The sequence below is a fragment of the Phaenicophaeus curvirostris genome, chromosome 5 (genome assembly GCF_032191515.1).
Source record: "Phaenicophaeus curvirostris isolate KB17595 chromosome 5, BPBGC_Pcur_1.0, whole genome shotgun sequence".
In the NCBI taxonomy this organism is placed as follows: Eukaryota; Metazoa; Chordata; class Aves; order Cuculiformes; family Cuculidae; genus Phaenicophaeus; species Phaenicophaeus curvirostris.
In genome coordinates, this window is record NC_091396.1 from 68,606,979 (window position 1) to 68,631,650 (window position 24,672).

At 56.7% G+C, this 24,672-nt stretch overlaps 1 protein-coding gene across 1 annotated transcript in view; it reads left to right on the forward strand.

Annotated features, from left to right (window-relative positions):
• Positions 1–4,482: 4,482 nt before the first annotated feature.
• The window catches only part of NIN (ninein), a 179,699-nt gene continuing 159,509 nt past the window's right edge, over positions 4,483–24,672 (forward strand). Inside the window, exons 1-3 of the mRNA XM_069856937.1 lie at positions 4,483–4,537; positions 12,494–12,697; positions 19,559–19,640. Coding sequence (XP_069713038.1) covers positions 12,515–12,697; positions 19,559–19,640 — 265 coding nt within the window. The 5' untranslated portion in view covers positions 4,483–4,537; positions 12,494–12,514. The remainder of the gene's footprint in view (positions 4,538–12,493; positions 12,698–19,558; positions 19,641–24,672) is intronic.

The window sequence follows — 24,672 nt, forward strand, 5'->3', positions numbered from 1 at the left end:
TGGCCAACAGGAGCAGGGAAGGGATCATCCCCCTGGACTCAGTGCTGGTGAGGTCACACCTCGAATCCTGGGGTCAGTTTTGGGCCCCTCACTCCAAGAAGGACATTGAGGGGCTGGAGAGTGTCCAGCAAAGGGAACGGAGCTGGGGAAGGGGCTGGAGAACAGGGAGTCTGGGAGCCGCTGAGCTGGGGCTGTTTATCCTGGAGAGGAGGAGGCTGAGAGGAGACCTCATCACTCTCTGCAGCTCCTGAAAGGAGGTTGTGGTGAGGTGGGTGCTGGTCTCTTCTCCCAAGTAATAAGAGACAAGACAAGAGGAAATGGCCTCAACTTACACCAGGACAAGTTCAGATTGTATATTTGGAAACATTTCTTCCCTAACAGAGTGGTGAAGCCCTGGCAGAGGCTGCCCAGGGCAGTGGTGGAGTCTCCACTCCCTGGAGGGGCTCAAAATGCATGTGGATTTGGTGCTTAGAGACATGAATTAGTTGGCATGGTGATGTTGGGCTGATGGTCGGACTGGATGAGCTTAGAGGTCTTTTCTAAACTTAACTTGAAGCCTGGAGCGCTGCGTGGGGTTGTTGCCACCCACGTGCGGGGCTCAACACTTGGCTGGGTTGAGTCTCCTACGGCAGATGCTTTGCCGGGACGGTGTGCTCCCCGGGATGGAGCATCCATCCAAATACTTCTTGCAGTGAGGAGCTGGCCTGGCAAACACGAGGGTCTCCCAGGCTGGTGACACAAGCAGAGCCGCCTGCGCAGCTGAGGGGTGTGCAGGATCAGGCCCAGGTTGGGATGATGGGAATGCAACTTGTACAGCGGGAACTGGACGTGCGATGGCAGCAACGAGCCGCAGCCCCGGCACTGCAACACTGCTGAGCTCCCCATTGTTTTATGCAAAAAGAATCCAAGTTTGAGCTTATTTCATCCCAAACTTCTCCCTGCACTGGGGATTTTTGCAGCTTGATTTTCCTACGGCGTCTTTTCCTACAGAGCCTTTTCCTATGGAGCCTTTTCCTAAATGCCCCAATCGTTTATTTTTTGCTGTTGGTTTCGTAGCTTTTTATTTTTTGCTAATTTATAGCCCTGCTTTCTCGTGCCCAACAGCAGGAAGAGACCCCCAAAAAGCAGGAGCAGCTTCTGGTTCTCCCCCAGCTCCCCATGCCGCAGCCTCCTCGCTCTGGCAGAACAAAGCTCCTCATTGTGTGGGGGGAATGGGAAGGGAAGCGTGACGGGGCGGTGGGAGCCGAGCTGGGAGGGTGTTTCGGCCAGGACCGAGTGCCCACGGCCTCACCGAGGGGTCACCCGCTGCCTGCGCAGGCGCCCACGCCCACTGAACCTCTTTTTACGTGGCTCCACGCCAGCCCCCGAGCTTGGCCGTGGTGCCGGGTCCAGCCCAGCCATGGGAGGCAGCTTGGATTTTTCCACATGCTCCCCTTTGTTGTTTGTTTTTTTTGGTGTGTGTCGCACGTGACGGCGTGGGTAAGCAGAGGTTTCCTTCCGCTGAGCTCACAGGGAAGGTGCTTGGTTCCAAATGCCATCATCAAGCACAGCTGCTTGCGGGAAGGGGGCTCCAAAAATAGTCTGGTGGGGTCTGGCAGGGCTCCATGGATCCTAGAAGCGTGTTTTCCTCCTGTGGGGGAAAAATCATAGAGTCACAGAATGTTTTGGGTTGGAAGAGATCTTGAAGGTGGAATTGATCCAATTCCACCCCCTGCCGTGGGCAGGGAGACCTCCCAGTGGATCAGGGGCTGCATCCAACCTGGCCTTGAACCCCTCCAGGGATGGGGCAGCCACCACTGCTCTGGGCAACCTGGGCCAGGGCCTCCCCACCCTCACAGGAAAACATTTCTTCCTAAGATCTCCTCTCAATCTCTCCTCTTTCAGCTTAAAACCATTCCTCCTCATCCTTTCCCTGCATTCCCTGATCAAGAGCCCCTCCCCAGCTTTCCTGGAGCCCCTTTCAGCACTGGAAGCTGCTCTAAGGTCTACTTGCAGGCTTCCTTGTCCAGGCTGAGCAACCCCAACTCTCTCAGCCTGTCCTCACAGCAGAGCTGCTCCAGCCCTTGGATCATCTTTGTGGCCTCCTCTAGACCTGTTCCAACAGCTCCATCTCCTTCCTGAGCTGAGGACTCCAGAACTGAAATAAAACCAGGATGCCTTTGCTAACAGCTGGTCCCAAGAATGAGTCAGGGATTTGCCTCGTGTCCCCGTTGCCCATCCGGCTGCACGCCTGCAGACACGCGCTGGGTGGCTTTGTTGGGTGACAGCGGAGATTTTGGGGGCTGTCGCTTGGATTAGCGAGGCACCAGCGCTGTCACGGGGAGGAGGAGGAGGGCGAGGGGGATAAAGGTCCTGGCACTCGCCGGGCTGGCAACAAAACAAAGCACCAGATGGTTTCAACTTGGACATAATACACAGTGAAAAAAGTGTTTGAACCGGGGATGAAAAAAAAGAAAACGCGGAAAGAGAGAGAGAAAAGAAAGAAAGAAAAACCCTCAGCAAGTGTCAGGGCAGAAGAAAGCATCGGAGAAAAATGGCAAATGTTAAAAATGCAAACAAAAAGCCCTCCCTCGGCACAAAGCCGTGGCTGCTAACATCTGTCCAGCAAAGCCCCTCAGCAAGGCTTTTAAAGTCACCTTTCCACACGTCTGTCATCGTGGGACATGGCCCGCAGGGCTTTGGTCGGTGCTGGGGTCCCTCTCAGCTCTGCCACATCCCACGTCGTGGGCGCTGGGCACTGGGCAGCAACAGCCAGGTGGGCGCATTCGCGCAGCAGAGCTGCTCTGGCTGCCGCAGCACCGTAACTATGTTATTGTGCTTTTTAGCTGGCGTGAGGTGTCCCTGTCGTGGCTGGTGGGACTACATGGACAGCCAGCCCATATCCCAGCTGTGGGATCTCATGGGGCTTTAAGCCTGGTGTCCTCTGGAAGCAAGGTTTCCACCACCGGCTGAATTTGAGTATGAGGCAAATGTTCCCCTTGCTCCTCCCTCATAAAGATTTTGAACCTGCAGACCAGTTTCAGAGTCATAGAATCATGGAATGGTTTGGGTTGGAAGGGACCTTAAAGCCCATCCAGTTCCATCCCTGCCCTGGGCAGGGACACCTCCTGCTGGATCAGGGGCTCCAAGCCCCATCCAACCTGACCACCTCCAGGGATGGGGCAGCCAGGACTTCCCTGGGCAACCTGTCACCTTAAAAAAAGGGAAGAGGGCTTAGAAGTTGCTACATCCCTGATCTTTTCGCAATGAAGCAGCACAATAAGCCCGTGCAGTTGTGCAAGAGCAGACTGCAGTGAGCTGAACCCTTTATTAGCCAGCAGAGATCCACAACCCTCGGGGACCGTTGGCTCCCTGTCATTCAGCCCACGCTCAGCACCAGCCTCCAGCGAGGGCTGCTGAGGTTTAAGCAAGCACTTGGGTGTTGCTGGTGCCCATGGAAGGTGCCTCAGCGCCCCGGAGCTGGGGCAGTGGGGACTGCGGTGGGGCCAGGCTGGGTGTGGGACAGTGGCACTTGGGGTGGTGGCACCCTGGGCTGCAGGACAGTGAGGAGCCGGGGTGACGCAACCCTGAGGTGCAGGAGAGCACCCTGGGATGCGGGACAGCGGGTACCACAGCGGTGCCACCAGGGGCACGAGAAAGCAGGGAGCTGGAGTGATGCCACCCTGGGGTGCAGGACAATAGGGACCACAGTGGTGCCACCAGGGGTGCGGGAGAGTAGGGAGCTGGGGTGATGTTACCTTGGGGAGTGGACAGTGGAGACCTGGGGTGATGCCATCCTGGGTTCTGGGACAGCAGGGACCACAGTGATGCCACCCGAGGATGTGGGACAGTGGGGACCACAGTGATGCCATGCTGGGGTGCAAGATAGGAAGGAGCTGGGGTGATGCCACCAGGGATGTGGGACAGCAGGGAGCTGGGGTGATGCCACTAGGGATATGGGACAGCAGGGACCACATTGATGGCACCAGGGATGCAGGACGGCGGGTACCACAGTGATGGCACCAGGGATGCAGGATGGAGGGTACCACAGTGATGGCACCAGGGATGCAGGACAGCGGGTACCACATTGATGGCACCAGGGATGCAGGACAGCGGGTACCACATTGATGGCACCAGGGATGCAGGACAGCGGGTACCACATTGATGGCACCAGGGATGCAGGACGGCGGGTACCACAGTGATGGCACCAGGGATGCAGGACGGCGGGTACCACAGTGATGCCACCAGGGATGCGGGGTGGCGGGTACCACAGTGATGGCACCAGGGATGCAGGATGGCAGGGAGCCCCGGCGATGCCCCGGGGGTGGGGACAGCGGGGATCACCGCGACGTCCCCGGGGCCGCGGCGGCCGGGCTGGGGGCGGTGCCAGCGGGGCTCAGCCACACAAAGGCGGCCGCTCGCCCCCGCCCCGGGGCCGCCCCCGAGCCGCAGCCCAATAAACGCGGCCGCATTCGAACGCAGCGCCTCCCCCGGCCCCTCCGCTCGGCTCCGCTCGGCTCCGCTCCCACCGCCGGCACCGGCAGCGGCACCGCGCCGGGTGAGGGATGGGGGGGACGGGGATGGAGATGGGGACGGGGATTGGGGGGTCACGAAGCCCCAGGGAGGCTGGGGGCTCCGGGAGCTGCCGGTCCCTCCCCTGCGGGCGGTGCCGAGCGCTGCCCGCCCCTTCCCGGGGCGTCCGGCCGCGTGTGCGGGGATTGGGGGGGGGGGGTGGGAAGGGATGGGGGGCTGGAAGGGAGATGCGGGGAGGAGAGACTGGAAGGGAGAGGTAGGAAAAGGCTGGAAGGGATGAGGAGGGGGATGCTGGAAGGGAAGGGAAACACTTTAATGGAGATGGGGGTGCTGGAAGCGGGGGTGTGATGCTGGGAGGGAGATGGGGGAGGGAGGCTGGAAGGGAGAAGGGAGACGGAGGGAGGCTGGAAGGGAGGTGGGGGGAGAGAGGCTGGAAGGGAGGTGGGGGGAGAGAGGCTGGAAGGGAGGTGGGGGGAGAGAGGCTGGAAGGGAGATGGGGGGAGAGAGAGGCTGGAAGGGAGATGGGGGGAGAGAGAGGCTGGAAGGGAGATGGGGGGAGAGAGAGGCTGGAAGGGAGGTGGGGGGAGAGAGAGGCTGGAAGGGAGGTGGGGGGAGAGAGAGGCTGGAAGGGAGGTGGGGGGAGAGAGAGGCTGGAAGGGAGGTGGGGGGAGAGAGAGGCTGGAAGGGAGGTGGGGGGAGAGAGAGGCTGGAAGGGAGGTGGGGGAGAGAGAGGCTGGAAGGGAGATGGGGGGAGAGAGAGGCTGGAAGGGAGATGGGGGGAGAGAGAGGCTGGAAGGGAGATGGGGGGAGAGAGAGGCTGGAAGGGAGGTGGGGGGAGAGAGAGGCTGGAAGGGAGGTGGGGGGAGAGAGAGGCTGGAAGGGAGGTGGGGGGAGAGAGAGGCTGGAAGGGAGGTGGGGGGAGAGAGAGGCTGGAAGGGAGGTGGGGGGAGAGAGAGGCTGGAAGGGAGGTGGGGGGAGAGAGAGGCTGGAAGGGAGGTGGGGGGAGAGAGAGGCTGGAAGGGAGGTGGGGGGAGAGAGAGGCTGGAAGGGAGGTGGGGGGAGAGAGAGGCTGGAAGGGAGGTGGGGGGAGAGAGAGGCTGGAAGGGAGGTGGGGGGAGAGAGAGGCTGGAAGGGAGGTGGGGGGAGAGAGAGGCTGGAAGGGAGGTGGAGGGAGAGAGAGGCTGGAAGGGAGGTGGAGGGAGAGAGAGGCTGGAAGGGAGGTGGGGGGAGAGAGAGGCTGGAAGGGAGGTGGGGGAGAGGGGCTGGAAGGGAGGTGGGGGAGAGGGGCTGGAAGGGAGGTGGGGGAGAGGGGCTGGAAGGGATGTGGGGGGAGAGGGGCTGGAAGGGAGGTGGGGGGAGAGGGGCTGGAAGGGGGGGGGAGAGGGGCTGGAAGGGAGATGGGGGGAGAGGGGCTGGAAGGGAGATGGGGGGAGAGAGGCTGGAAGGGAGATGGGGGGAGAGAGGCTGGAAGGGAGATGGGGGGAGAGAGGCTGGAAGGGAGATGGGGGGAGAGAGGCTGGAAGGGAGATGGGGGGAGAGAGGCTGGAAGGGAGGTGGGGGGAGAGAGAGGCTGGAAGGGAGGTGGGGGGAGAGAGAGGCTGGAAGGGAGGTGGGGGGAGAGAGAGGCTGGAAGGGAGGTGGGGGGAGAGAGAGGCTGGAAGGGAGGTGGGGGGAGAGAGAGGCTGGAAGGGAGGTGGGGGGAGAGAGAGGCTGGAAGGGAGGTGGGGGGAGAGAGAGGCTGGAAGGGAGGTGGGGGAGAGGGGCTGGAAGGGAGATGGGGGGAGAGGGGCTGGAAGGGAGGTGGGGGAGAGGGGCTGGAAGGGAGATGGGGGAGAGGGGCTGGAAGGGAGGTGGGGGGAGAGGGGCTGGAAGGGAGGTGGGGGAGACTGCTGGAACAGATCGGGGGGATGCTGGAATAGAGATGGGGAGTTGCTGGAGGGAGGGGTATGCTGGAAGGGGTGCGTGTGATGCTGGAGTTGGGGAGAGTGCTGGAATAGAGAGGGAAGCGCTGAAAGGGGAAGAATGATGCTGGAAAAGAGAGGGGGTGTGATGCTGGAATGGAGGGGGAGATGCTGGAGCACTGAAAGGTGTGGGGTGAGGTGCTGGAAGAGAGGTTAGGAGGACACTGGAAGAGCGGGGGGATATGCTGGGAGAGAGGTGGAGGGTGATGTTGGAAGAGAGGAGAGGAGATGCAGTAGGACAGAGCAAGGAGGGAAGCTGGAAGAGGACAGAGGATGCTGGAGGAGAGAGGGGGAGATGCTGGAGGAGAGAGGGGGAGATGCTGGAGGAGAGAGGCGGCTGAGGATACTGAAAGAGGGAGGGTGATGCTGGAAGGTGGGGATGCTGGAGGAGAGGGGGGATGCTTGAGACAAGGTCTTGTAGTCAGTGGGGGTCTGGAGGCATGGGTGGGTGCCAAGAGCTGCCTGTACAGGGGTGGATGTGCAAACCCCCACTGTCCTCTTGCCTTGGCACCGGTCTAGCAGGCTGGCCAAGGGCAGCCTGTCCCGCATCCTTTTCTTGGAGGGATGCTCCAGACGTGGGGGTGGGAGCCGGTTCTAGACCAGCTGTCTGCAGGCTGAGTTGAGGAAGCAGCAGGGTGTGGTGGGAGGAATTAATAACAGCGAGGGTTCTGTCTTTGGTGGCCGTCACCGTCACCGGGGCGGCAGACGGCATCTGCTGTCTGCTCCCAAACCGAGGGCCTGTCACCTCTGGCGCATCCGTGCAAGGATGGGGCTGAGGCTGTGAGGCAAATCCATGGCTTGGGAGCACCAGCCAGTGGCACTGGGTGCATTGGGTGCCCGTTTGGGTGGGTTGGTCCTTCCCGTCCTTCTCCTTCGCTCGGCCGAGCGGGGATGCGGGCGATGGAATCGCGTTATCGCCGTGATTCAGCACAGTCCGACTTTATCGGAGCTGGCACAGGGCTGAGCTCGGTGGGAATTACCGAATCCCTTATTACCAAGGCATCGCTGGATAAATTACCGGCTCACTTTGTTTACTTCTCCACTAATCAGCTCTGTGCCTGTACCTTGAGCTTTATCGCACCCAGGGCTCCCCGAGTTAGTGCAGCAACTCCAGCCCCATTCGCAAAATCAAAACAGATGGATGCTTTGTTTTTGCTTCTTGAGGGGAAGGCTGCTGATTGAAAAGCCCTATTACAATGCAAATACCAGGGTGGTGTGAATATTCAAACCGCTGCACTGCTTTTGAAGCTCTTTACATAAATTTCTAGCACTTTATATGCCATCGCTTCTTGGCTAATCCGGAGTGGAGCTTGGTTAACAGCATCTCTTGTTTTTCTCTGCCAGCTTTGGAGGGGTTGGCTGTGTTTTGGGGAGCACAACGAGAGGTGGCATTGAGGTGCAAAGCAGCCAGTGAAAATTATGACCCGTGCTCAATGGGGAGGAGGAACCGCCAGCTGTAGAGTTGACTCTGGTAGTGACCCTCCAAGATTTACGGATATTTGGGTGCCTTATTGTTTTCTGGTGGCATTTTCCCCCTTCTTTTTAGTTTGTTGGTGGGACCTTTTGTGGTGCTGCTGCTCCCCAAGAGGAGACTGATGCGTTGCGGGTTGGGCTGAGCTCCAATCACCCTGTGTTGGGGCTTTGGGGTGTAGGCAGTGACTCTGGAGCTGCAGTGGAGGAGATGGTTCATTAGGGAAAGGAGATAATGAGTTAGAGGAGACAACCCCAGCTCCAGCTTTCCAGCCAAGGGCTCAAGGGGCTGGTTTTCGTGGCTGCTGAGCATCTCGTCATAAACCTTGCCATCAAAAACCAGGGGTCCTGGTGGGTTTTGCCAGCTGTGTTTGCATCGTCACAGTTGTCCCAGGCACAGGGGGAAGGGCAAGTGGCTTTCAAGGTACCCATGTGTGGCCTCGCTCTTCAGCATGGGGTGGATGGCCTCAAGCTCTGCCAGGGAGGTTTAGGTTGAACGTTAGGAAAAGATTTTTCACGGAAAGGGTCATTGGGCACTGGCAGAGGCTGCCCAGGGCGGGGGTTGAGTCACCTTCCCTGGGTGACGGGTGGATGAGGTGCTGAGGGTCACGGTTTAGTGATTGATGGGAATGGTTGGACTCGATGATCCAGTGTGTCTTTTTCAACCTGGTGATTCTGTGATTCTATGATGCTACAGGACAGTTATGTCTTGGGGTCTTGTTGCGTGTGTTTTGGAGGTGGCCCAAGTGCTGGTGCTCCACTGGGTGCTTAGACACCGCTAATTGTCAGGCCCTCGTTTGTGTGGAGGCGATCAAAAGTAGTGCCGAAAGCAGCATTTTTCTCGTCACCCGTTGATGGAAGCGACGTGCTTGAGGTCAGCGCTGCCTTCTGCAGAGGGCTGGCTGGGCTGGAGGGAGCAGAGCCCAGGAGAGGAGTGGTTGGTGATGCAGCCCGCAAGGGCATCCAAGCAGAGCATCCCTTAAATCACAGGATCACAGAATCACCAGGTTGGAGAAGACCCACCGGATCATCAAGTCCAACCATTCCTGTCAAATGACCAATGTGGTGCTTTTACTTAATGGTGCTATTGATTGACCAGGTGATCTGTGGCTTCAGCAGCTGGAAGCTAAAGCTTGGAGGCTGATATTGATTCCAGGCACTTTAATATGGGAAGCGGTAATTAGAGTTTAAGCCTATATTGTCTGCATTAAATCTGGCTGGGAATTTAGTCCTATCGGACCTCCCTATTGTGTGCTGTAAAGGTTATCTGGGTCTCAGAAGGGGGTGGATCTAAAGGAAGGAAAGAAACACAGTGAAAACTTCCTCTTCTCATCATCCCTGAGCGCTTTGCTTCCCAGGACTTGTCGTAGGGCAGAGAGAAATAAAAACTGATGTGGTTACGTCTCCAGGTAGTTGTCTTGAAGCTGCACCTTTCTGCTCAAGCTGGTCATTTAGGGGGACTTAACACGGCGCAGAAGGCCAGCTATAAATCTGAACAAAGTGATGCCCTGTGTAGGGAGCGGCCCCTTTCCCCTCCTAAGGGACCGGGAGCCCCAGCTCAGCTGCCGCTCGCCCGCTCCCGTTATCCTGCTGGCTCCAGGCTGCCCTCCTGCATCTCAGCTGCCGGCCCATCTGGAGCGGAGATGAAAGGCTGGGCTTTAATTCAGGCTTTGTGTGCCTCTTGTGTTGCCCCCCTCCTCTCTTAGCCCTTTCTCTGCTGCCAGTCCCATCGCCGACCCCGGGTGCCGAGGGTGGCTCCGCACGCAGGGGCTCTGATGCCGCTGACCTCATTATTCTGACTGCTGGGTGATGCCAGGCAGCCTCGTGAGCTCATCAGGTAGGAGGGTTAGGTTATTTTTTCCACTCGAAGCGCTGCTGAATAATTCAGCTGGGAGTAGGCATCTTGGGTCACCTTGCGGAGCCGGCTGCGAGTCGGAGCAGCTGCCTAAGATGGAGGGTGTGCAGGATGCACGCAGCATCTCCTCGCGGCCGGCGGCTCGCCGCTAGCGACTGACTGCAGGTAGGCGAAGAGCCTCGTCCTTCTTTAGTTGTTCCCCATGCTTTTCATCCTGGAAAGCGTGAAATCCCCTCCGTGGGCTGCACAGGGGTGGCTGGATCATGCTGAGATGGGGCAGAGTCAGTGAGCTCCAACCCTGGGGACACCGGGGCCACTGTGCCCTTGTGAAAACCCACCTGGGCTGCGGGGCAGGGACTGTGCCCCCAGTGCCCTTCTCCTTTTGGAATCCTATTTTCCTTGTGGGCTCCCCAGGGCCTCCATCCAGGCCCATCTAGGGTAGGTTTTGGGGCTAGCCGCTGGTAGGGAGCGAGATGGGGGTGACCCCAGTATTCCAGCACCGCAGGTGCTTGGGGATACGTTGGGAGGTGGCATTTAGCTCTCCGCACTGTCTAACTGGGGGAACTGGTTCTGGTGGTGTGGAAGTGGGGTTGGGCGCTGGAGAGGTCTCTGCAGGGCAGGAGGTGGTTGACCCCGAAGGTGAGAGGCTTGAAAATGCCTGGGAAGCTCTGTGGGTCGGAATCACCTTTGCTGCAGGCTTGGCTGTGAGTTTGGGGGCTGCTGGTGGGGGTGACTGGGGTGTGCAGGGTTCTCCCAGTGCCGGTACCCGGTGGCAGCTGCTGTCGAGCCCCGTGGGGGCAGGTGGGATGGAAAGCTGCTGGTGAAGGAATGGAAGCTAGTTTGGTGCGTGCTGCCTTCTTGCAGGCACTGAGTTTTCAGGTGCTGGATCGTCCTCTGCACCCTGGGTTGAGCACAAACCCATCTGCGCTCTCGCTCTTTCCCACTTTGCTAAAGCAGCTCAGGGGGTAGGGAAAACCAAGGGACACCGGGGGGATGAGCTCAGTGATGTGGGGATGGAGAAGGAGTGTGGGCTCACCGAAGAGGTCTGCTGATGCTGCCAGATCAGCAGGGGAGGAAGGAGGGCTGGGCTAGTCCTGTCCTGTGGACCCCGTGTGCTGGTTGGCACCAGCTCCGCAGCCTTCAGCAGGTGCCCGACGCTGCTCTGCGTTGGCATCTGCTCCGGTGGCCGGCGAAATAGAGGATGCAGCTGCTGCAGTGTCTGCCCTGGAAGCTTCCCAGTTATCCAGCCGCGTGGGTGGGACGTGCTTTTCCAATCGCCCCTCTGCCACAGAGCGCTTGTGCAAGCTGATGCAGTGGCTCGCGGTGTTCTAGAAGATCAGTGGGTTCCTCGAGGCTGCGGTGGTGGGCAGGGAGGTGAAATTGGGCTGCACCGTGCAGCTGGGGCAGCTCTGCTTGTTCTAGGATGTGCATGAGCACTGTGGGTGACACAGGTGGCTGCAGGAGCCCTGAGATGCTGAGAGGGATGAGACCTCACTGGTCCCTGGGGGGTGGTCTGTAGCTGGCTGAGCACCCCGGGGTTGTGTCTTTGGGACACCAGGTCCCTGCAGTGCCACTCCGTGTACGCTGGCGATGATGGTGTCAGGCGCCACCTGAGGTGGTGGCACGTCCTTGTGGTGCCCGTGCACGCCAGGCTGTGCTGCTGCTTCCCAAGCTGGCAGGGAGCCCGCAGACAGGCTGGGGAAGTAGATGCCAGCCAAAGCCTTCGTTTCAGACAGGAAATTTCCCTCCCCAAACAGTTCCTGGGGCTGCGATGTGGTTAGTGGTGGGATGGGAGAGGTGAAGAATTGTTGACTTGGAAGCCCTTGGACAAGTGGGGGAACCACCTGGGCTTTGCATGTGGGATCTCTTGCCCTCCCCACTGCAAGCAGGCTTTGCTTTCTCCCACCAGTGAGATGTTGCTGCTGGGATGGTTGTTTGTCTCCTTGCTAAGGAACCTGCAGCACCTGGGAGCCAGCAGAGCTCAAGGGAACAATTTTCCCCTGCAGCACCTCAGCTGCTCTGGCTGAGCTTAAATGAGCCACTCATGGAACTGGTAGGAGTTGGCAGGTAGGGACATGCAGCCGGGCTGCCCGAGCCACCCAGGCTGTCCCCACCCCTAGGCTTTGGCTCCACAGGATCTATTTTTTCCCTCGGTCTTTTGGCTGTGTGATTTCTGGCTTCCCTCAGTGGGATGTGAGAGGCTGGAGAGGTGGTGGAGCACCCGGTTCACTTAACGTGAACAAAACCAGCAGCAAAAAGCTTCATGGGCTGTACCCGTACCAGCCCTTGGGTTTTTCTCCTTTGTGTGCTGGGCTGCACTCGATGCTCAGCAGCCCCGTCTCTCCCCTTGGAGACCTCATTGCTCTCTACAACTACCTGAAAGGAGGTTGTGGAGGGGAGGGAGCTGGGCTCTTCTCCCAAGGGACAGGGGACAGGACAAGAGGGAATGGCCTCAAGCTCCACCAGGGGAGGTTTAGGCTGGACATTAGGAAAAAGTATTTCACAGAAAGGGTCATTGGTCCCTGGCAGAGGCTGCCCAGGGAGGGGGTTGAGTCACCTTCCCTGGAGGGGTTTAAGGTACGGGTGGACGAGGTGCTGAGGGACATGGGTTAGTGATTGATGGGAATGGTTGGACTCGATGATCCTGTGGGTCTCTTCCAACTTGGTGATTCTATGATTCTCTGATTCCCCGCAGGTGAGCGTGTCAGGCTATGGGATGGATGAAGCTGAGCAGGACCAGTATGAAGCCCGCCTCAAGGAGCTCTTCGACAGCTTTGACAGCACGGGCACGGGGTCCCTGGGACAGGAGGAGCTCACCGACCTGTGCCACATGCTGCACCTGGAGGAGGTGGCCCCGGCGCTGCAGCAAACCCTTCTGCAAGGCAACCTCCTGGGCAGGGTAAGGCTGGGGCAGCGTGGAGCTCGGGGAGCCGTGGGCGGGTGATGAAAAGGGGCTGAATGTCTGTAATTTGTGGATGTCCAACATCACTGAGGCTCTGGGGCCACAAGACGTGCGAGGTCTGTTGTTCTGTTAGCGGGGTGGGCACAGGGTGGTCTCAGTGTGATAATGGGGAGGAAACTGCTTGCTGGTTCTTCCTTGACTGTCGGCAGCCTGAAGCTCTTGGAAAGCCCCCCCTTTACGCTTAGGCTCGTGATGCAGGGTGTGTTTTCCCAGTGTCCAAGGCCAGACCAAGCGGTGGGTCCTTGCACCAAGTGGCTGCTTGGCCCCCAGCACCAGCTAGAGCTGCTTTTGGCCGGGTCATCTCCCTGAACCAGCTCGCCGGGAGCTTGCACCAACGCTGTGGCGCCCGGGCAGCGATGGGGACATAAGGCCGAGGCTTGAGCCTGTGATTTACGTTGACTTAAGCTGTAATTAAAGTGGTGGGGCCACGTTATGCACGTTTCTCTGAAGTGGAGAATATTGTTTAACCCCAGCAGTCGCTGGCTGAGCTGCCGTTGTCCCTGTCACCCGATGCTGGTGTCCACACACAACTGGAGTCATCGCAGACCCTCCTGGGTGGGGTTTTGGGGACAAATGACCCTTTCGTTTGTGGGACACAGCATCCTGCCAGCTCAGAGGAGCTGTGGCTGCTGAGCATGCCGTGCTTTCCAAAGCGATTCCTCAGTTGTGGCTGTTCCTTTAAATGCCAGGGTGTTGAGCACGAGCTGCTTGCCCTTGGGGACCTTCGTGTTCGGTGTGGATGTCCTTGCACTCCTGTGTTACCTCCTTCCCAGCACACTGCTCAGAGTGCATCAGATGCTTCCTTCAAATTCACCCTGAAATCCCATCACTGCTCATTAAAATCAGAAAACAGGGAGCAGGGCAGGCAGGGCTCTCCGCAGACAGGAGCAAAGCAGCTGTCCCACCTCTAATTTCCTGTTAAACTTCAATTTTTCATGGAACAGAATAATACCTTTAAGAAACAAAGCCTCCTCTTCCTCTCCTGCCCTGGGGCTGTGGCTCTGCTGCTGACACCAAGTGGCACTGGGGCAGGAACACGGATGGATCCAGAGGTTCCTGACCTTTGGTCTTGCAGTGTGGCATTTGCTTGGAGCACCAGAAACTCCCCGTGCTGCTCAGCTGCCTTGAGCTTCTGCAGCCTGGATGCTGTTGTCCAGCTCTGCTGCTTGCAGGATGGTGGGATAGAGAGAAAGGTAGAAAAAAATGTGGTTGTGACAGCTGGCCAGGGCTAAAGCAGCAGTGCTCATCCCTATGAGTGGGTGAAAAACCAAGTTAAATGCAATAAGCGCTCAGCCCAACGGCACCAAAAAGCTCCTGCTAAAGCATCCTGAATGCTGGATCATGGGAGCTGCATCCCAGCCAGGAGAGCCCGTCCCTGCGAGCTGTCCCAGGGCATGAGGCATCCTGAGGAGAATTTTGTTCCCACTCCCCCTTTGTCTTTGGCGATCATCCTCACTTCCAACCTGTGGCTTGAATCATGGGATGGTTTGGGTTGGAAGGGATCTCAAAGCCCATCCAGTCCCACCCCTGCCATGGGCAGGGACACCTCCCACTGGATCAGGGGCTCCAAGCCCCATCCAACCTGGCCTGGAACCCCTCCAGGGATGGGGCAGCCACCCCTGCTCTGGGCAACCTGGGCCAGGGCCTCCCCACCCTCAGCATGAAGAATTTCTTCCTAATGTCTAATTTAAATCTCCCTCCTTCCAATTTAAAGCCCGTTGTCCTGTCCCTGCACTCCCTGATCCAGAGCCCCTCCCCAGCTTTCCTGAAGCTCCTCTCAGTGCTGGAAGCTGCTCTAAGGTCTCCTCGGAGCCTTCTCTTCTCCAGGCTGAGCAACCCCAACTCTCTCAGCCTGTCCTCATAGCAGAGCTGCTCCAGCCCTTGGATCATCTCTGTGGCCTCCTCTGGACCCATTCTAGAGGATGGATTATTCTGAATGTCAGAATAATCTTTGTCTCTTCTGTTTTCTCCCCATTTTAGTATTGGATAGGAATGGTTGGACTCGATGATCTGGTGGGTCTCTTCCAACCTGGTTATTCTATGGTTCTATGATTCTATCTCCTCAGCTTTTGTGCTTGTTAGACGTGGGGCATTGCCACTGCTGAGTGCAAGCCTGATTTCGTAGCTCTCGAACCTCAGGGAAGGTTCGGATTGGACATCAGGAAATATCTCTTCATGGAAAGGGTTCTCACGTCCTGGCAGAGGCTGCCCAGGGGGGTGGTGGAATCCCCATCCCTGGAGATGTTTAAAAGACGGGGAGATGAGGTGCTTAGGGATTTGGTTTAGTTGTAGGCAGGTAGGGTTGGACTTGATCTCAAAGGTCTTTTCCTACCTAGCGAGTCTACGAATCCTCCAGGTTTCTGAGGAAGCTTGTTGGGAGAACAGCAGCAAACATGTTGCTCCCCGAGCACAGGCTTCTTGCACCTGCCCTGCTGGCTCTGTGCCGCAGACGGTCCCTCTCGGTGGTGGGAGCAGCTTTTGTTCACCCACACTTCCAGGGCTGGTTTTATGGGAGGGCACTGGGGAGGGGGCAGTGTTTTTTCTGCTGAGAGGTGACGTGGTGGGGCCAGGCACTGGCTTTTGTGCCTGGGGATGAGAGCTCTCTGATGGGGTGGCTGGGATGGACTGGGGGATGAGAGCTCAGTGATCGGGTTGCTGGGATGGACTGGGGGATGAGAGCTCGCTGATGGGGTGGCTGGGATGGACTGGGGGATGAGCTGGCATCGTGTTGAGGGGCTGCACACGTTGCATCCCCCACCCTGCTCTGTGCGATGCTTCGAGGATTAATGGGTGTGCGCTATCTCCAGGCTCTGGCAAGGGTGTGTAAATCTCACCCTGGCTTGCGGCACAGCCGATCCATCCCAAAGCTGCTTTCCTCACATGATTGCGTGTGAAGGCGATGTTGCCAGCAATTCCTGGGATTCCTCAGGAAAGCTGTTTTCTCGGGTACCTTGCACTTGACAATGGGACCGAGATGATGTGTGCAGCTGCTCCCTCTTCATCCAGACACCAAGACGTAGTTCCAGTTGATTAGCGGTTAGTGCAGAGCTGTGTCTATCTTCAGCACAGAAAGGACATGGATCTGTTGGAGGGAGCTCAGGAGGCCAAGGAGATGATCCAAGGGCTGGAGCACCTCCTGTACGAGGGGTTGTTCAGCCTGGAGAAGAGAAGACTCTGAAGAGACCTTAGAGCAGCTTCCAGTGCTGAAAGGGGCTCCAGGAAAGCTGGGGAGGGGCTTCTTACAAGGGCATAGAGGGATAGGACTGGGGGGATGGCTTTAAATTGGAAGGTGGAAGATTTAGGTTAGATGCTAGGGAGAAATTCTTCATGCTGAGGGTGGGGAGGCCCTGGCCCAGGCTGCCCAGAGCAGGGGTGGCTGCCCCATCCCTGGAGGGGTTCAAGGCCAGGTTGGATGGGCCTTGGAGCCCCTGATCCAGTGGGAGGTGTCCCTGCCCCTGGGTGGGCTTTGAGATCTCTTCCAACCCAAACCATCCCATGATTCTGTGACGATGCTCATGGGCCCCAGTGATGACTGCAGTTATGATTTGCAGGGACAGTGGGTGAGTTGGGCACCGCTGGACCCTGTGCAAGGACAATTCCTTTGTGGTTGTCCTCAGCCAGGGACGAGGAGTTCAGGTTTCACCCTGCCTCAGCACTACTGTGTTAGCAGCCTGCAGCAAGGACACCGCGGCGTGGGGTTTCACTCGTCAGCTCCCTTGGGCTGGTGACCTCTTACAGGTACGCTCCCTCTGCGCCCGCTGTGCTGCTGATCCTTGTGAGGCGCAGCGGCTTTGTGCGTGCCAGGCAGGAGGTTTGGTTGCAAGATCTCTCTGTGTTCCCCACCTGACTTTGCCATCTGTAGCGATGTGCCCAGGTTGCTCAGAGCAGGGGTGGCTGCCCCATCCCTGGAGGGGTTCAAGGCCAGGTTGGATGGGGCTTGGAGCAACCTTGCTGTCCCTGCCTGTGGCCGAGGGTGTAACTGGATGGGCTTTGAGATCCCTTCCAGCACAAATGATCCTGTGATTCTAACCTTCTGGCTGCTGCTGCTGGAAGGATTTTGCAAGCAAGGACAGAGGTTTGGGAATAGGACGCTCTTCAAAGATCAAGGAGAGGGAGCTGGAAGTAGTCACCGATGCTGGTTTGCCCCTGAGAGCGTGGCTGCAGGCTGCTGCTCTGCACTGCAGCGAGGAATGGTGAGGAGCAGCAGGTAGCTTGGCACATGCACGCTCTCTTTCTAGTGCTAATAAGTCACGGCTTCGTAGGAAACTTGCTTTAAAGCAGGCGTGAAGATTTCTCAGAGGTGCTCGGGTTGCTCAGCAGCCAGTTGGTCCCCGATTCCCTCGTGACGTTGGGCTGGGCTTGCTGTGCCCGTGTGGGACATGAGTCTTGTTTGCCTCTGATCTGCTTGTTCTGGGAAAACGCTCCTCACCGGGGACTTAACGTGTCCCTAGGACTGTGCAGAGCCCTGGTCTCGTTGCGGGGCCCTGGGTGGACACGAGCGTAAGCCGCGCTGTTGCCTCCTGAAGTCCGCTGGGTGGTTTGGATCCATTCTTGTGGTGCTGTTACAGCTTCTGTGAGCAGATGCCTGAGCTGGCATACCCCAAATTCAGTTGAGCACATTGAAAAGAGCATTAAACTTTGCATACCCTGCCGCTGTTTCGCCGCTGTTTGCTTTCTGCCTTGCGTTTGTAAAGGTTTTGGGTTGGCTTGAGTGTTGGAAGCTCTTTTCCCGTAGTGGATAGTACTTTGAGCCGTGCTCCTGCAGTAGGTGCTCTCCTCCCTGGAGGGGTTCAAGGCCAGGTTGGATGGGGCTTGGAGCCCCTGATCCAGTGGGAGGTGCCCCTGCCCGTGGCAGGGGGTGGGACTGGATGGACTTCGAGGTCCCTTCCATCCCAAACCGTTCCATGATTCTATGATTGCTTTCTTTAAAGCTTGGATATTGTGACGTGGTGGCTTGGCTGGCCCACAGGCTGCCTTGCCTGGCTTGGACTTGAGCACGCTCTGGCTTTAAGAGTTGTATTTCTCTAAGTATTCTGCGTACAGACATGCAGCATCCCAGGTCAGATGTGCACCATGAAAGACACGGGTTTTCCTGATTATTTGGAGTTGGGATGAGCTGAAGAAAAACATTCCTCCCTTTGCCAGCTTGGGCTACATCTACAAAGCTGGGTGCTGCTGCTCAGAAGGTGTTGTGAGACCTCTCTGAGCCTGTGCAAGCACCCTGTGCTGCTCATTTGCATTTTAAATCCTTCTTCTCGGTGCTGGAGGATGGAAACCTCCTGTCCTAATCTTCCGTGGGCTCCTTTGGATGTCGTGGTCATGGTAAAATCGCTGTGCAGCCTGGGTGCTGGAGCCATCTGTCCCGCGCAGCTGCAGCCGCGAGGGCTCAGCCCCCCTCGTCCTTCCTCGCCTTCGTTTGTGCTTCTTGGCAAACACGAGGTTATGGGCTAGAGCAGGTTAGGCAGAGCAGATGATGTTTTAGGGTGCTCTTTGTGCTCGCCCAGGCAGTTTTACTCTCCCCTCTTATTCATGGTGTTTGCACGAGTGATGTAAAGTGGTTTTTACTCTATTTTCTTGCTGCTGGGTGGTCCCATTGCAACCTGTCCCAGCGCCCATCCCAGCGACCGACTCGTTCCGCCCTCATCTTTTATTCATCCTCATTTAGTCTAAATGTCAAGGTTTTTTTTAATCAGGGAAATTCTCCTCTCTCTGTAAACTGTCCTTTAGAAGTCCTGCAGCCCTCGGAAATGAATGGCAGCAATTAGTATTCAGATGAAGGCGTCCCTGACAAGTGAACGTATTTGGAACTGTTTAATGGCATCAGGTTTAAAACCACTGGGGGGATTTGTGCTGCTGAACCCCCAGCTCTTCTGTCGTCGGCAGCCGGGGAGCACGTTGTTCGTTTTCTGGCTGGCACAGCCCCGAGAACAAGCTGGCAAACTTCAGATCTAGACTTTACTGCTTGTGCCTGCCCCAAAAAACCCTCCCTGACTGCAGCTTCTGCCACTCGTGCTGGGTTTGCTCTGCAGCGAACGCGACCCCGGTGGGTTCTTTAAATGCAAGGTCTGTCTCTTGTTCAATGCTAAAAATTCCCCTAAGATTTATTTAGCCAAAAGAAATCGTGGCAGCCAGCTCTGCCTCGCCGCTGACCCATGTCAAATAACTTCCCCAGCTGTCCCTGGGTTTCTGTCCCCCCCGGCTGGAATTGCTGGCATTCCCCGGCACGGCTGCCAGGGATGCTCTGGCCCCTTCGCAACTGTTTGTGGGGGTGAGACAGGAGGCTTTCCAGGAAGGCACAGATGGAAAGCAGGGGGGGAACCCCCTCATCCCTCCTTCTTTTTTCCCATAACTACGCTCCAGACGTGGTGTTTCCACACGGAGCTGCAGCGAGTGGGAGCTGGGGCAGGGCTGCCCTGGAAAGGGTGTGACTTTTGTCCACTTTGGAAAGTGTTTTCTGAAGCTTAATTAGGGCAGCGAGCCACTTCCAGAGCTGAGTATCTCTTCACTGGGCAGGGTGGGTACCCTGGATGTGTTATTTTATCTTCTAGTTTGATGGAAAACCCTAAGTAACGCACTAAAGCAGTCGCTTTGGGTTGAGAGAGCAATCATCATCTCGCATGCTCAAAGATGCTGGCCGTGCCTTCGTGTCATTTCTCCATCTGTAGCTCTTGCCAGAGCCCTCAGCTCAGCGTGGGGGTCGGGGATTGTGCACTGCTGCCCATCTTCCTGCTGGATTATTGGCCTCTTATTTCATCACCTGCACCAGTTGAGTTCCACCTTTCTCCTTTTGTTCCACAGGTCCACTTTGATCAGTTTAAAGAAGCTCTTATCCTCATCTTATCCAGAACCCTGTCAAATGAAGAAGACTTCCAAGAACCAGGTAAATACTAAAATTAGCTAAAATACTACATTTTCTTCGGCAAAGCAGACCTGAGTAGCTCTCACAGAGGAACTTAGAGGAGAAAGTATGTTTTAAGTGCTGAGATAAGCTCTTCTACTTGGATGCCTACGCCTAGGGAGAAAGAGAGTTAAATTCTGCTGTGGAGCCTTGCACAAAAGCATTTTCTGAGCTATTAGATATTTATATCCCATTACCATGATCTAAATGTCCTGAGGGGCACGTGATGTCTGCCTGTAGACAGCTCGCACCACTTCAGATGCTTGAGATGTCCCATGGCTGATAAATGGGCTGAGATATCTCTATCCAACTGTGCTTCTGGTGGCCAGGGATGTTTCAGGAGCTTTCCAGCGGCAGCACATGGTTACGGGCAGGCAGTCAAAGGGCTACTTTAATGCTGCTGTGGCTGCTTTGTCCCAGCTGGGGCTGGCGCATCCCCTCGCCCTCCCCTAAAATGCTTCAGGGCTTGCTGCCAGCCAAGCCTCGAGGTGCTGTGACCTCAGCACAGGCACCTCGGTCTGGCAGGAAGGTTTATGAGCCCCAGCTCAGGGGAGCAGCTGCTCCAGGCTGAGCCAGCGGCAGCCCCGGCAGCCAGTGAGCTTCTCTGCAAGGGTTGGAGGTGGAGTCTGTCTTGGGGGACAGCACTGCCTCACCGAAAACCTCTGCTGGCTTTGGATGCTGCTCTGGTTTTGTGAAGGTTTGGGATGGAAGGGACCTCAAAGCCCATCCAGTCCCACCCCTGCCATGGGCAGGGACACCTCCCACTGGATCAGGGGCTCCAAGCCCCATCCAACCTGGCCTTGAACCCCTCCAGGGATGGGGCAGCCAGGACTGACCTAGGCAGCCTCTGCCAGCATCTCCCCATCCTCACAGGAAATCGTTTCTCCCTAAGATCTCATCTCAATCTCTCCTCTTTCAGGTGAAAAACCATCCCCTGCACCCTATCCCTGCCCTCCCTGATCCAGAGCCCCTCTCCAGCTTTCCTGGAGCCCCTTTCCATGCTGGCAGCTGCTCCAAGGTCTCCCCACAGCCTTTTCTCTCCAGGCTTAACAACCCCAACTCTGTCAGCCTGTCCTTGTGCAGGGAACCTCTCTGCAAGAGCTCCTGGAGATGGGCTGCTGGACGCAATTACCTGTTTTTCATTTATTTAAAGTCCATTCTGCTGCCTTGTGTCCAAGGTGAGTGGAGTGACCTTGGTCCCATAGGAACCTGCTCTGAGGTGACTGCATTTCTCCAGTTTGGGGCTGGTCAGAGAAAGCAGTAGGTGTTGCGAGTCCTTGTTGCCCAGTTTTCTTCCCTTTGTTTCAGCCTGCCTTGAAAATGTGGCTTTTTTAGACCCTCAGCAGGAAATAGGTCACAACTCTGTGTCCCCCCCTCCCTGTTCTGGTGGTGCTGGGAGCACTGGGGAGGTGTGGGGCCAGGGGGAGGGCTGAGCTCCTGCAGCTCCAGCTGGAGCTGGGGGCTGAGCTCTGCCTGCTGTCACACCTGTATGTAAATCCCTAATCCTGCTTTTGGAGCAGCGGGGATGTGGAACTCCCGAAGGAGAAAACAGCTTAACAAAGGAGCAGAGGGAAATTCCAGGTTTCTTCTCCTGGAGCATCAATCTCAGCTGGAGCATCCCGCACTCGAGAGCACGGCCAGCGAGCAAAATGACAACATTACCCCTTAAATAGGCTGCAAAAAATGCCTAAAATATGCAATCAGTGGATTATTTTATTTTCCACCCCTCATTTCCGAAGCACTTAATGCTTACAGGGAGATGGGTGATGACAGCTCTTGCGCTCAGCATCCTGTAATGCAGTTTTCCTGCTGATGCGTAAGCGCTCGGGAGCGAGGAGGGAGCGTCAGTGGTGCCTGGTGAGGGGTCGACTGGGCTGCGATCCCTTCTACCCCCTTAGAGAGGAGGACAAGGGATCACATCTGAAATAGGATGCAAAAGCAGTTCCTACAGCCCCTCGGAGAAGAGCTGGAATGGAGAGGGAAGCAGCCCCAGCAAACCAGAACTAATCCATCACTGCATTTATTGAGGAATCATATGGCTGGGAAGCTGCAGCTCAATTTAAATATAAATAAATCTTCTAGAAAGGGCAAAATTTGGGGTTATCGCAAGGGAAATTAAAAATGCAGCTGGCATTGGAGCCCAAGAGGCCTCCTCGGGGATGCGTTTGTCAGCTGGGTTTTGCACGGCAGGTAATCAAAGGGCGTGCGGTGCAGGTAGGGAGCCTGCGCCTGGCAGACCTGCCAGGCATTTATTTTTAATGCGTTTTGACAGGTTGCTTAACGCCAAAGTCTTTGCTTCTTTTAATTTAGATCAAACTCGAGATTTGGAGAACAAGCTGCTTTGTGCTGTTGGTGTCAAACTGTCAGTGAGTGGGGAAATGCCGGTGTCGGAGCCCGCCCTGGGCTTGGGGAAAATTGAGTTAAGAGCTCCAAATCGTATCAGTTAAATGAAAATTTAATTTGGGGGTGGGGGGAGGAAAAGCACAGATTTGAAGGATGCTTGATGCATCTGCAGAGTTTGCTCTACAAGGAAGCAGCCACGTGCCTTGATGCTGTGGTTTTATCTGGTGGCTTGGGCGATGGGAAGGTCCCTTGGGTCTGCAAGCAGCCACAGGGTTGGTGTCTTCACTTTCCAAACCAGCTGCTTCCCTGCTTCCCTGGCCAAGGGGAGGGATGGTCCCCATGGGTGCAGCACAGCCTGGGTCTGGGAGGATGGCTCATGGGTGATGGAGCAACCCCTGGGGTCACAGCGAGACTCGTGGGCTGGGGACAAGGAACCAAAATTGCTGTGGGATGCAAAAGCAGTTCCTGCAGAAGCGGCTGCTGGGTGATTCCCTGGTTTTTGGGGGGAGGCAGCAGGTGAGAGAAGTGCTCGGGCTTGCAGGCTGCAACTGATTCACATTTTTTTTTTTATAGCATCATGGAATGGTTTGTGTTGGAAGGGACCTCAAAACCCATTGAGTTCCACCCCTGCCATGGGCAGGGACACCTCCCACTGCATCAGGGGCTCCAAGCCCCATCCAACCTGGCCTTGAACCCCTCCAGGGATGGGGCAGCCACCCCTGCTCTGGGCAACCTGGGCCAGGGCCTCCCCACCCTCACAGCAAAACATTTCTTCCTAAGACCTCATCTCAATCCCCCCTCTTTCAGCTTAAGCGTGGGGGAATCAGTTTTATGGGTGTTTAGGGGGAAAAAATAATAATCAGGCTTTTTTACTCCTCATTATGGCAAATAAAAAGTCTGCTCTGCACGTTGAAGCCTGGACAGGGAGGATTTACCGGGGTGGAGAGCAGGATTACAGGAACACTCGGGGCAAATTAAAAAGCAGTTTGACGCCATCCTCCCTGCGGTCACGAGGGTCTGTTGGGTTTTTTTCTTTTCCCAGCACATGAATGGAGTTGCCCTCCCGAAGAGGAGCTGGTGGGGATGATGCTCTGGTGGGAAACCCATCTGTGAGGGGGAGGCTGTAAAGGTCTGGGTACAGCTCTGCAAGCAGACCAGGTGGGGACAGGGGTAAAACCGGTGCCACCATCAGGGTGGGGAGGATTTCAGGAGAAAGGTGGGGTTGTTCAGCCTGGAGAAGAGAAGGCTCCAGGGAGACCCTAGAGCAGCTTCCAGCACCGAAAGGGGCTCCAGGAAAGCTGGGGAGGGGCTCTGGATCAGGGAGTGCAGGGAGAGGATGAGGGGAATGCTTTTGAGCTGCAAGAGGGGAGATTGAGATGAGATCTTAGGGAGAGTGGTGTTCAAGGCGAGGTTGGATGGGGCTTGGAGCCCCTGATCCCGTGGGAGGTGTCCCTGCCCATGGCAGGGGTGGGACGGGATGAGCTTTAAGGTCCTTTCCATCCCAGACCATCCCATGATGTAGGCACGGGTGATACCTGTGGGCCAGAACACCTTGATTCTGGGCTGCCATCACCCTCCCTGCCTCGCTTGCCCAGCCTGGACTGTAAAATAGGGACTCGGAAAGGTTTAGACAGTACCTGGTGTCTTGGGGGATTAGGATTTAGCAGAACCGAGCTGCGATGCTCTGTGCCCAGCTGTAAGCTGGCTGGTGCCGCCAAGAGAATCTCTCCCTTCCCAATCTTAAGCAGTAAAGAAATTAATTTCACCTCTCAAGAGCCGCCTCGCGGTGCGAGGGTCTCCCTGCTCTAAACCCCCTTTTGTCTGCGCTCGGCAGCTTTGATGCTGGGTGCAGGAAAATGCTGCTCGCATCAAGGGGAGCCCCCCCATCCTCTTCCCCAGCATCTGAGGGCAGAGCAGGATTTTGAAACGACTTATCTAGCACAGAAAGGCGGAAAATCAAGCGTAAATCTCCAACCATGGAGACACTGAACTGCTGAGATGGATGGAGGGGAGCTGGGTGGGGAAGGGATCGTTTCTGTCTGCGGCGCTTAAATTGGGGGGTTTCTTGTGAAATGCAGATATAGGGGTGGGGTTTTTTTTGGTTTTTTTTTTTTAATAGGGGGCTTCAAATTGTTGGGGCAGGAAGGCAGAAGGCTGGTGCTATCAGTGGCTGCTGCTCTCACCCCAGCCCAGGGGCAGAGCAGACCCCAGCGTCTAATTAGGCGCCAGCTCCAGAGTGTGTGTTTTGCTAAGCCCACGCGTTGCCGAGGGCTGGAGGAAGCAGGGAGGGTTCGACCTATTTTCTTCTCTTATTTTTTTTTCTTTCCCCCCCCCCTCTTTCTTGGCAGCTTGTCAGGCGCACAATAGCGAGGGTCTGAGGGGCAGCACCTCGCCCGCTGCGGATGGGGATGCCGGAGGTCAGGCTGGAGCAAGAGCAGCCTCCCCTCTGTGATCAGTGCAGGGGTGGATTTTACACTGTTGGGGATAAGCAGCACACAGGGCTGTCCCCTGGGCATCTGCCTCAGTGAAGCGTTGGGTTTTGACATCTCCCTCCTGTCTCCTTATGGGCCTTTGAGAGCATGTGTGGGTTGAGGAGCTTTTTCCATCCAAGTCTTAGGAGGAGCAGCTGAGGGACCTGGGGGTGTGTGACATGGAGAAGAGGAGGCTGAGG